General features: G+C 45.3%; 1 protein-coding gene across 23 annotated transcripts in view; it reads right to left on the reverse strand.

Annotated features, from left to right (window-relative positions):
• LOC143286921 (uncharacterized) overlaps nucleotides 1-12,500 on the reverse strand; it is a 54,405-nt gene that overhangs the window by 7,428 nt on the left and 34,477 nt on the right. For all 23 annotated transcript variants that reach the window (XR_013055893.1, XR_013055891.1, XR_013055892.1 and 20 more), the window contains exons 2-4: nucleotides 4,913-5,200; nucleotides 1,625-1,745; nucleotides 931-1,059 (exon numbers count right to left, since the gene is read on the reverse strand). Coding sequence is in view for 1 of the 23 variants with exons in the window: in XM_076594873.1 (XP_076450988.1) it covers nucleotides 931-1,059; nucleotides 1,625-1,745; nucleotides 4,913-5,121 (459 nt within the window). In the remaining 22 variants the exon portion in view is untranslated. The remainder of the gene's footprint in view (nucleotides 1-930; nucleotides 1,060-1,624; nucleotides 1,746-4,912; nucleotides 5,201-12,500) is intronic.

The raw sequence follows: 12,500 nt of genomic DNA on the forward strand, positions 1-12,500 counted from the left end.
GATCTTGATGTTGCTATTTATGAATCAGGTCATGATCTCTTCGCGCGGCAGTTCTATGCACATACTTTGTGGGCGGGACTTCTGACCTTGATGTTGCTATTTATGGACGAGGTCATCGTCTCTTCGCGCGGCAGTTCTATGCACAAACTTTGTGGGCGGGACTAGTGATCTTGATGTTGCTATTTATGGACCAGGTCATGAGTGGAGTGGTGGCCTAGACGAAGGTAACGCGTCCGCCTAGGAAGCGAGAGAATCTGAGCGTGCTGGATCGAATCACGGCTCAATCGCCAATATCACCCCCCCCCCACGCCCCGCCCCCCCCTCTATTAAACTTTGAGTGGTGGACTGGACACTAGTCATTCGGATGAGACGATAAACCGTGGTCCCGTGTGCTGCATGCACTTATCGCACGTAAAAGAACCAACGGCAACAAAAGGGTTGTCCCTGGCAAAATTCTGTAGAAAAATCCACTTTGATAGGAAAAACAAATAAAACTGCAGGCAGGAATTTAAAAAAAAAGAAAAAAAAGAAAAAAAGAAAAAAAGAAAAAAGGGGGATGGGGTGGGGGTGGGGGTGAGGGGGGGTGCTGGGGGTGGGGGCGCTCTCAGTGTAGCGACGCGCTCTCCCTGGGGAGAGCAGCCCGAATTTCACACAGAGGAATCTGATGTGACAAAAAACAACAACCCCCCCCCCAAAAAAAAAACCCAAACAAACAAACAAACAACAACAAAAAAAAAACACACACACAAAAAAACAACAAAACAAAACAAAAAAAACACAACGAAAACAACAACAAAAAACAGACCCCCCCCCAAAAAAAAAAACAAACCCAACCAACCAAAAAAAAAAAAAAGAAAAAAAAAAGAGAGATACGAAATACATCTTCACGCGGCAGCTCTATGCCCACACTTTGTGGGCGGGACTACTGACCTTGATGTTGCTATTTATGGACCAGGTCATGATCTCTTCGCGCGTGCTCTCGTCCGTGGACTCCATGTTGACCTCTCTGCCGAAGCCCGCTGTTGCTCCGGCCACCTCGTCCGGTAGTCCTAGCTTGACCTGTCCAGGTAGTGGACACACACACACACACGTACAAAGAATAGTGTGTGTGTGTGAGTGTGTGTGTGTGTGTGTGTGTGCGTGTGTGTGTGTGTTTGCTTTTTTGTTGCTGTTGTTGTTGTTTTGTGTGTGTATGTGTCAGTGTCTGTGTGCATTCATTTTACTGATTTATATGGGTTTATTTGTTGGATAATTCTATTTGTATTGTGTGTGTGTGTGTAGCTTCGTGCGATTGTGTGTGTGTGTGTGTGTGTGTGTGTGTGTGTGTGTGTGTGTGTGTGTGTGTGTGTGTGTGTGTGTGTGATCGTCGTCGTCTTTGTTTGTCATGATCATCATCATTACTATCATAAAGATGATGGTGATGATGATGACGACGGCGACGACGACGATGATGACGACGACGATAATGACAATGACGACGATAATGATGACGAGGACTACAATGATGACGACGACGATGACGACGATAATGATGATGACAATGACGACGACGATAATGATGATGACAATGACGACGACGATAATGATGATGATAATGATGATGACGACGACGATGAAGGCTCACCTCGAGGTGCATGCCTTTGGAGAATCCCTTGCTGACGGAGGTGGTACAGCTGGACACCGTGGTGCGCTCTGTATGGAAGGAGTGGTCCTGAGGGCTCTCCGTCAGGTTCTCGTACGTCGACCTGACCATGCATGCATGCACGCACGCACACACACACAGACAGACATAAACACAGACACACAGAGACATACGCACACAGACATACACTCACAAAGAGACATACACACACACACAGACAAATGCGCGCGCGCAATACACAGACACATAGACACACACACGCCCGCGCACGCATAACGCACACAAACACACATGCAGACACAGACAGACACAGACGCACACACATGTACAAACACAACCAGACCGACACACACACATACGCGCGCGCGCGCACACGCACACACACATCCGTACAGAGGCAGTCAGACACAGATAACACACACACACACACACACACACACACACACACACGTGCGCGCACACACAGACACATACGGACAGACAGACACACACATATCCACAAAGAGGCAGACACACACACACGCACACACACACACACACACACGGACACGGAACGACAGAAACATTTAAGATGCACATTTGCAGCAAGACAACGAAATCACACTGTCTTTAACTCAACACAAACGAGGATTTTTACCCATATTCAAGGGAAGATTACCAAGACATACTTGGACACACACTTGAGGCAATACAGCAAACAAAGACTCTGAAATCGCATTCTTTATCAAGACGATTACAATAAACTTTCTCGTGACGAAAAACGTGACGAAGGAGTGCAGTGTGTTTATGAAGTCACGCACATTCATATGTGCAACTGAAGCAAGTAAGGCAATGAATACAAAGAATCACACACACACACACACACACACACACACACGCGCGCGCGCGCGCGCGCGCGCGCGCCGCAGGCCCGGCACTCACACATACATACACACACACAGACACAGACACACATGCACCTAAAACGAAAAACACAAACACATATCTAACGATATGTGTGTGTGTGTGTGTGTGTGATCGTCGTCGTCTTTGAAGTCACGCACATTCATATGTGCAACTGAAGCAAGTAAGGCAATGAATACAAAGAATCACACACACACACACACACACACACGCGCGCGCGCGCCGCAGGCCCGGCACTCACAGATACATACACACACACAGACACAGACACACATGCACCTAAAACGAAAAACACAAACACATATCTAAAGGCACGACATCTCTTTTGTTTTAATCATTACGTTCCTGGCTGCTGCACCTTATAGTAAAATTTGTGAATGCGCATTATAAATTCATATTCATTCGCGCGCGCGCGCGCCGCAGGCCCGGCACTCACACATACATACACACACACAGACACAGACACACATGCACCTAAAACGAAAAACACAAACACATATCTAAAGGCACGACATCTCTTTTGTTTTAATCATTACGTTCCTGGCTGCTGCACCTTATCGTAAAATTTGTGAATGCGCATTATAAATTCATATTCATTTATTCAAACGAAGAAAATCTTTTGTTTTCCTTTGTCTACTCTGTTCAATAATCAATTTAAAACTAAATGCTTTGAAAATGAAATTTTGCAAAAATACTTATATCAGCTGCCTAAAAAAACCCAACAACAACAACAACAAAAATCCTTTACAAACTTTCAGTTTCAGGCGCAAAATCATAACATGCGGTACAAGTGAATCGAGAGATAGTACACTTCACTGCACTGCACTGCACTACACTACATCACACTACACTACACTGCATTGCACTGCACTAAACTGCACTGCACTGCATTACACTACACTACACCACACTGCACTACACTGCACTGCACTGCACTACACTACACCACACTGCACTACACTACACCACACTGCACTACACTACACTGCACTGCACTGCACTACACTGCACTACACCACACTGCACTGCACTACACTGCACTACACCACACTGCACTACACCACACTGCACTGCACTACACTACACCACACTGCACTGCACTACACCACACTGCACTACACCACACTGCACTGCACTACACTACACCACACTGCACTGCACTACACTGCACTGCACTACACTACACCACACTGCACTACACTGCACTGCACTACACTATACCGCACTGAACTGCACTGCACTACACCACACTGCACTGCACTACACCGCACTGCACTGCACTGCACTACACCACACTACACTGCACTGCACTACACCACACTGCACTACACCACACTGCACTGCACTACACTACACCACACTGCACTACACTACACTGCACTGCACTACACTGCACTACACTACACTGAGCTACACCACACTGCACTACACTACACTGCACTGCACTATACCGCACTGAACTGCACTGCACTACACCACACTGCACTGCACTGCACTACACCACACTGCACTGCACTGCACTACACCACACTGCACTGCACTGCACCACACTGCACTGCACCACACTGCATTACACTGCACTGCACTACACTATACCGCACTGCACTACACCACACTGCACTACACTACACTACACTATACCACACTGCACTACACTGCACTGCACTACTCTATACCACACTGCACTACACTGCACTGCACTACACTATACCACACTGCACTACACTGCACTGCACTACACTATACCGCACTGCACTGCACTGCACTACACCACACTGCACTGCACTATACTGCACTGCACTACACCACACTGCACTGCACTGCACTACACCACACTGCACTGCACTGCACCACACTGCACTGCACCACACTGCATTACACTGCACTGCACTACACTATACCGCACTGCACTACACTACACTGCACTGCACTGCACTGCACTGCACTACACCACACTGCACTACACTGCACTGCACTACACTACACCACACTGCACTGCACTACACCACACTGCACTGCCCTACACTACACTACACTGCACTATACTAGAGAGAGAGAGAGAGAGACAGGGAGAGACAGAGAGAGTCAGTCAGATAGACAGACAGAGACTGAGAGAGACATAGGACAGAGAGACAGAAACAAGAAGAAGAAGAAGACCACAACCACAACCACCATCACCACCACTAAAAACAACAATATAAAACAGAAGAAGAAGAAGAAGAAGAAGAAGAAGAAAGAAAGAAACAAACAAACAAAAAACAACAACACAAAAAAACAGAGGGGTGAACAAGAAGACGAACAAGAACAACAACAAAAAACAAACGGAGACACAACATTTCCCTGAAGGACACCACCACCACAACTCACCGGAACACCACCTGACTCTGCGGCTTCTCCACGAACTGCTGGTCGGAGTACTCTGGGCTGGAACTGGTCATCTTCAGCCTTGACCAGTTGACCTCCAGTCTCACGTCGTTGTACTGCAGTTTGCTGTGATCCTTCTGGCGCGTGCGCAGAAAGGTGTCCCAGGCCCATATTTTGATCAGCTCCTCCAGGTCTGTGATTTTGGGCGCCATCTTCGATCCAGGAAGGGCGTGGGGTCTTTCGTTGATGTTGTTGTTGTTGTTGTTGCAGCTGTTATTGTTTGTTTAAAACCTGAAACCGACGAGAAATCTTGTCTAATGTCCCGTCATACATATTGGTAATTGTTGAAGTGTTAATTTTCACACTTGAATGTTGTCATTAAAAATAAAATGATACGAGAGAAGGGGGTTGAGTTGTAAGAATAAAAGCACTGGCATTTTTTTTATACTTTAAAACTGACAACTTAAAGGTCAGTGTATATCAAAAGAAAGTTAAAGTTGTTCCTAAAGTTGTTGAAATATTGATTGTTCTGAAATTCATTTTTTTGTGCGTGGATTTATTGATTTTTATTCTATTTAAAATTCAATTATCTATTTTTGCAGAGGGAGTGGATGGAAGGGGCAGAAGGTGGGGTGGGGTGGTGGGGGTCATGGTGGACTGCGGATTCCAAAAACGAACTTTTATTCTCTCCCCCCCCCCCCACCCCCCATTTTTCCAACTCCTCCATCTCACCTCCTCACTCTTTCGCTCTCACCCTCCCTCTCCTCTTCCCCATTTCTCCAACTCCTCCATCTCACCTCCTCACTCTTTCGCTCTCACCCTCCCTCTCCTCTTCCCCATTTCTCCAACTCCTCCATCTCACCTCCTCACTCTTTCGCTCTCACCCTCCCTCTCCTCTTCCCCATTTCTCCAACTCCTCCATTTCACCTCCTCACTCTTTCGCTCTCACCCTCCCTCTCCTCTTCCCCATTTCTCCAACTCCTCCATTTCACCTCCTCACTCTTTCGCAGTCACCCTCTCCTCTTCCCCATTTCTCCAACTCCTCCATTTCACCTCCTCACTCTTTCGCTCTCACCCTCCCTCTCCTCTTCCCCATTTCTCCAACTCCTCCATCTCACCTCCTCACTCTTTCGCTCTCACCCTCCCTCTCCTCTTCCCCATTTCTCCAACTCCTCCATTTCACCTCCTCACTCTTTCGCTCTCACCCTCCCTCTCCTCTTCCCCATTTCTCCAACTCCTCCATCTCACCTCCTCACTCTTTCGCTCTCGCCCTCCCTCTCTTCTTCCCCATTTCTCCAACTCCTCCATCTCACCTCCTCACTCTTTCGCTCTCACCCTCCCTCTCCTCTTCCCCATTTCTCCAACTCCTCCATCTCACCTCCTCACTCTTTCGCTCTCACCCTCCCTCTCCTCTTCCCCATTTCTCCAACTCCTCCATCTCACCCTACTCTCTCTTTCTCGTAATAGATAAACAAGTGGTTATTTTTAGTTCAGAAGAAATACGAGTGAGACAATAGCCGTTGTGGCGTGTTTTGAATGTGTTAGATTTCCGGGTTTTTTCTTTAGAGTAATTGTAGGAGTGTTCAATATATGATACTGCTTGTCAGTGACAATATAAACTCACCCTCTAAAGTGATACAGGCCAAGGCCAAATCGATAAAACGTTCGTTATCCCTCCCTCTTTCCACACTCCCTCTCTTTCGCTATTCTTTCCACCCCCACCCCCCCAATCCCCTTATCTCTTTTTCTCCTCACTCCCATGCTCCTCGCGCTCTCTCTCTCTCTCATTTCTTTTTCCCGTCTCTCCCCTTCACACATTTCTCTCTGGCTCCACACAATCTTATCACCATCGTTCACCCAAAAGAATCATTCTCTCACTTTCTGCCAATCTCTCACCACTTTTCTCACCATCTCTCTCTACACTCCCCTCCCTCTCTCTTTCTCTCTCTCTACACACACACACACACACACACATATATATATATCACTTTCTCCCAACTCATCCAACCATCTCTCATTACCCTGCATCCTCTCTCTCTCCGTCTATTTCTCACCCCTTCTCTCTCACCCCCTCCCACACATCCACCCCCCTCCCTCCCTCATCATCATCATCCTCAGTCTGTGACTCACACCCTCCCCCCCCCCCAGTGCCCTGGTCATGGTCAACGGTATGTCTGGAACTGTGAGGGAGAGGGAGGGAGGGAGGGGTGACGGGGGAGGTGGGAGGGTTGGGGATGGGTGGGAGGGAGGGAGGGAGGGGAGGAGAGGTAGGGGCATCTGCGGAGGAGGGGGTGATTCGAAAAAAAAAAGGACAGAAAGACAGGAAGGAAGGGGAAGGTGGAAAGGGGTGGAGGACGGGGCCGTGTGTGGGGTGACAGGGAGGGGTAGGGGGCGGGGGGTCGTGGGGTGGGGAGGGATCAGGAGGGATGGAGGTGTGGGAGCTGAGGGGGAAGGGGAAGGTCACCCGCGTACACTCATTCTCAGTCTTCTCGCCAGAAATGGTGTCAAAGTCTTCAGTCCTGTCAGGAGTATGGATAATAGAAGCCTGGTGGAAAAAAAAATGACTGAGGAAAAATTCAAATATATTTCAGTACCCGACCAAATGAAGTATTGATCTTTGATGCCGATCAAGTACACACACACACACACACACACACACACACACACAAAACAAAACCAAAAAACCCACCACCACCACCACCACACACACACACATAATAAAGAAGAAGAAGAAGGAAGGAAGGAGAGAAAGAAAGAAAGAATATAACCATTATCTCAGTTTGTCTTTTTCTCCTCTTCAAGAACGAACGAAAGAATTATCGAGTAAACAAACAAACAAATACACTGAAAATGAAAAAACCATGAATTATGAATAATTACCGGAACGTATGGTCATCTGCTTCCAAAGAAAGGGAAGTGTTATTGAGATATATCGTAACTGGGCCACGATAACAAATGCAGAAGACAACCCTATGTCGCCGTGACGTATCCAGGTCACAGTAACAAACCCCAAGGTCATGATGTCTCTAATTAGGTCACGACATTCTAACACGCGCTTTTTGTAAAAAAAAGAAAAAAAAAGTGTTGAAATACATATTCGAACAAATAATTCCCAGTTCAAGTTGATTTCTCTGCCGCATAATTCAAAGGGACATGTATCGCGTGGGTTATTTTAGTTTTACCAATGTGAAGTGCCTGCTGTGCACTGGACATCGCCATATCGTCTCACCCGAAAGACTGGACCTACTCCATGCATAATTGCTTTACCCCTTCAGTGCCAGGGGGAAAACGGCAGAAAGTGGTGTTTCGGGTCATAAAACATTATCCAAAACAATACGCCTAACACCGAGAAAATGGTCTGGAGATATACCACTCTAGACAAACTGTGTGAATTTTCAGCCTTCCAGAGCTATTTGCCTTTTTCTGATGACGTCATCGGTGACGTCACTATGCACGTACCTAATACGTTTATGGCAGTCAAGGGGATTTATTAAAGCTGAGCCCAAAGCCATATCTGACCTATTCGAAAGACTAGCATCCACTCCCAACATCTGGTGGAAGAGAGAGGAGAAGGGTTGGGGGATGGGCGGTGGGGGGCTGGGAATGGAAGGGAAGGGGAATGAATGAATGAATCAATCTTTGAATGTAAGATTGATTGAATGAGTCTGTATTTCTAACGGTGGAGATCTTGGCACATTGGCCGACTTACACATTTGCCGTTGTTTTAAGAGACACAAAGCCACATTCACATAACTATGCTCAATATATGTGTAAGGATAACACAGCGTAAATATTCAGGACACAACATCGCTCATAATGTTCACGAAACCAGAGCGAGTAACACACCACAAAAGAAATTTTACGTTTACACACCTCTTGCACAAAATGCTACACATCAATGATTCCAGTGAAATCGTTGCAGCACAGAAAAGTAATTCAAAGGGGAAAGAGAGTATTAGTCCAGAAACTCCCGTTTCTTGTGCATGTGGAGAATCGAACTCGAGATCCTCCTCCCTGTTTTTTTTAGTCTTGCGTTCCGTCCACGAGGTCATACCTCTCTACCTTGCAACAAGAGGACTGGATGGTTCCAGATCATTCACTAATCAAACAAAGTGGCCGCACTCTCACACCATAGAACAATAAATGTCAATGGATGCGTCTGCCATCCATCTCTCTGGGATCTCCTGGGGATGGGGAAAGGGATGGGTGAGTGATGGGGGAGGAGGAGGAGGTGGAGGAGGGGTAGAGATGGAAGTGGAGAGGGATGAGGGGGTGGAGGTGGGTGTCCATGGTAGTTGACTGGACAAGATTCTCATAAAACTGATCCAGTGCAGACTCTGCCTGTAGCCCAGAAAACCTTTCTGTTAATGACAGAAAACTGCTGCAAGGAAACAAATTCGTGGTAGTTTCCTATTTCAGTAGATCTATCTAGAAAACATGTACAAAGAAACTATTAAATTCGTGGTAGTTTCCTATTTTAGTAGGCCTGGCCTACCTAGAAAACTGCTGCAAGGAAACAGATTCATGGTAGTTATACCTATTCTAATTGGACTACCTAGAAAACTGCCAATGGTAGATTCCTATTTCAGTAGGCCTAGCAAGAAAACTGCTGCAAGGAAACAAATTCATGGTAGTTGACTCTTTTAGTAGGCCCAGCCTACCTGGAGAACTGCTCCAAGGAAACCATTCATGGTAGTAGTTACCTATTTTAGTAGGCCCACCTAGAAAACTGCTGCAAGGAAACAAAGCGGCCGTAGTTTCCTATTTTAGCAGGTCTTCATAGAAAACTGCTGCAAGGAAATAAAGTGGTTGTAGTTTCCTATTTTAGCAGGCCTACATAGAAACTGCTACAAGGAAATAAAGTGGTTGTAGTTTCCGATTTCAGCAGGCCTACATAGACATCTGCTGCAAGGAAACAGATTCGGGGTAGTTTCCTATTTTAGCAGGCCCACCTAGTAAACTGCTGCAAGGAAACCAACTGGTTGTATTTTCCTGTGTTAGCATGCCTACATTATAGAAAACTGCCGCTAGGAAGCAAGTTCATGGTAGTTTCCTATTTTAGTTGACCTACCTAGAAAACTGCTACAAGGAAATACGTGCATTCATGGTAGTTTCCTATTTCAGTAGGCCTAGCCTACCAAGAAAACTGCTGCAAGGAAATCAGTTCGTGGTAGTTTCCTATTTTAGTAGACCTACCTAGAAAACTGCTGCAAGGAAATACGTGTATTCATGGTAGTTTCCTATTTCAGTAGGCCTAGCCCACCAAGAAAACTGCTGCAAGGAAACCAGTTCGTGGTAGTTTCCTACTTTAGTAGACCTACCTAGAAAACTGCTGCAAGGAAATACGTGTATTCATGGTAGTTTCCTATTTCAGTACGCCTAGCCTACCAAGAAAACTGCTGCAACGAAACCAGTTCGTGGTAGTTTCCTACTAGTAGACCTACCCAGAAAACTGCTGCAAGGAAATACGTGTGTTCATGGTAGTTTCCGATTTCAGTAGGCCTAGCCCACCAAGAAAACTACTGCAAGGAAATACGTATATTCGTGGTAGTTTCCTATTTCAGCAGGCATAGTCCACCAAGAAAACTGCAGCAAGGAAACTATTTCGTGGTAGTTTCCTATTTCAGTAGGCCTGTTTGAGATTCAGGCACCTCTTGACTTTCAACGGCAATTTTTGTGCACATAGTTGAAGCGATATTACTTGGCCTATTTCCAGCTGATGTTGTGGTCCAGTATTTTGAGGGTTAATGTAGGCTAATGTTGACATTATATATATATATATATATATATATATATATATTCTCGCTTCACAAATCTACTGCGATCTTGGCTGGTTCACAAAATTATCTGCAATGACTCGTTCCTGCAGTTTGTGCCAAGCAGCCGTTCTTTTCCCACAACCATTCAAATTAAACAACAACAACAAACAAACGTGGCAGCTTGAATTCACCTGTGTTGGTTCGTGTTCATGTTATAGATCACTTTGCGTCGTTTTCAAACCTAATTCTTGATTCGAATGGTGGATTACACTGTTTTCATATGACTGTACTGCAAAACGTACGAAAATAGATGCATGATTTTAGGAAATTAAAATAGGAAAATACGAAGATCATTTCTTCATGAATAAGAAGAAACAAGATATGCAACCACTTCCGAGTGTCAGACCGATCGCACAGGAACGACCAACTTCGTGGAACCAAACACCATTCTAGTGCTGCACGTTCATGCAGATCTAAAACGTGCAGCGCGCAGCCCACTCATCGAACAAAAGAACTTGAGAGAAAACAAGACGTCAGACAAGAGCATTCATGACGTAAAATCATCGAGATCCGGTCTATGTGTCCCCTGCATTGTCTGTGTGTGCCCCCTTTATTCCCTTCACAAGCGTCCCGCCCAGTCTCAGTTGTACTAAACTGTGCTGTACTCAACTAATAAACTCTGCTCAACTTTACTCAGCACTAACCAACTCAGCTCTACTCAGTTCTGCTCAGCTCAGCTCAACTCAGCTCAGACTCTACTCAACTCTGCACGGATGACTGGAAAATAATTCACAGTTTATCAATGGGACTCGCTCCATTATGACGAACTAAAACCACCTGGTTCAACATTTGGCACACCACAGCTACCAAACTTTAACCCATCAGTCACTAAACGTGAGGAAGCATAAACTACCATAGATATATTGATCAACTATCATTATCTACCGATCCATCAATAGGCAGATCCCAATGGAAAAATCAATACAGCCATTTATGTACATGAAGATATGAAGTACTTATACCCTGCCCACAAACCTTACTCCATCAGATATGCAAGGCCTAAATTAGTGTGCAGTGACAGTCCAGTATAATTCCTCATTGCTAACTATCGCCTTTGTTAATCAATCGTTTACCTACCTTAGGGAGTGAATAAATTTAACACAGAATGGATTCGTAGGCCTACATTACAATCAGACACAGAAAAAAAATCTCATAAATGCAGATTTCGATGCACACTCGCCGTTTAGGCAAAAGGACTGTAAAACTGCAACAACTAATCGATTTATCGAGAATCAGAATCAAGTCGACTTTTCCTACTTTCTCCCCAATGATGGGAGAGCAACAAGCATACCCGATAATCCAAATCATAGCGTCCGCCATTGAGTCACCGACCTAACTTTAGTGTCACCCGACTTAGCTCCAGTCTGGGTCTGGAACACAATGGACGAAACTTTGTACAGTGACCATCTACCGAACGTTACTTCTTTAGAAAGTAAAAGTACGTCATATGTAGATTATACAAAAGGTTCTTTCGTATATTTATTTATAGTTTGTTCATCTAAGATGATGATATTAGACTGAAAATAAATGATATTATTATTATTATTATTATTTGGATTATTATCATTCCTGTCATAATGATGATTGTTAGTATTAATTAGAAATCGACATTTCTGTATATTCAAATGAAAAGGGGGGCGGTTGAGGTGGAGGGGAGGGGGTGCGGCAAGGGGAAGGGGACTAAGAGAGGAAGAAAGGTACCTCTGAAAATCGATGAAAAATTCCTCAGAGCACAAAACAAAGTGTAGGAACCCCGGTTGAAGTGTTCTGTA

This window comes from Babylonia areolata, chromosome 10 (genome assembly GCF_041734735.1).
Source record: "Babylonia areolata isolate BAREFJ2019XMU chromosome 10, ASM4173473v1, whole genome shotgun sequence".
In the NCBI taxonomy this organism is placed as follows: Eukaryota; Metazoa; Mollusca; class Gastropoda; order Neogastropoda; family Buccinidae; genus Babylonia; species Babylonia areolata.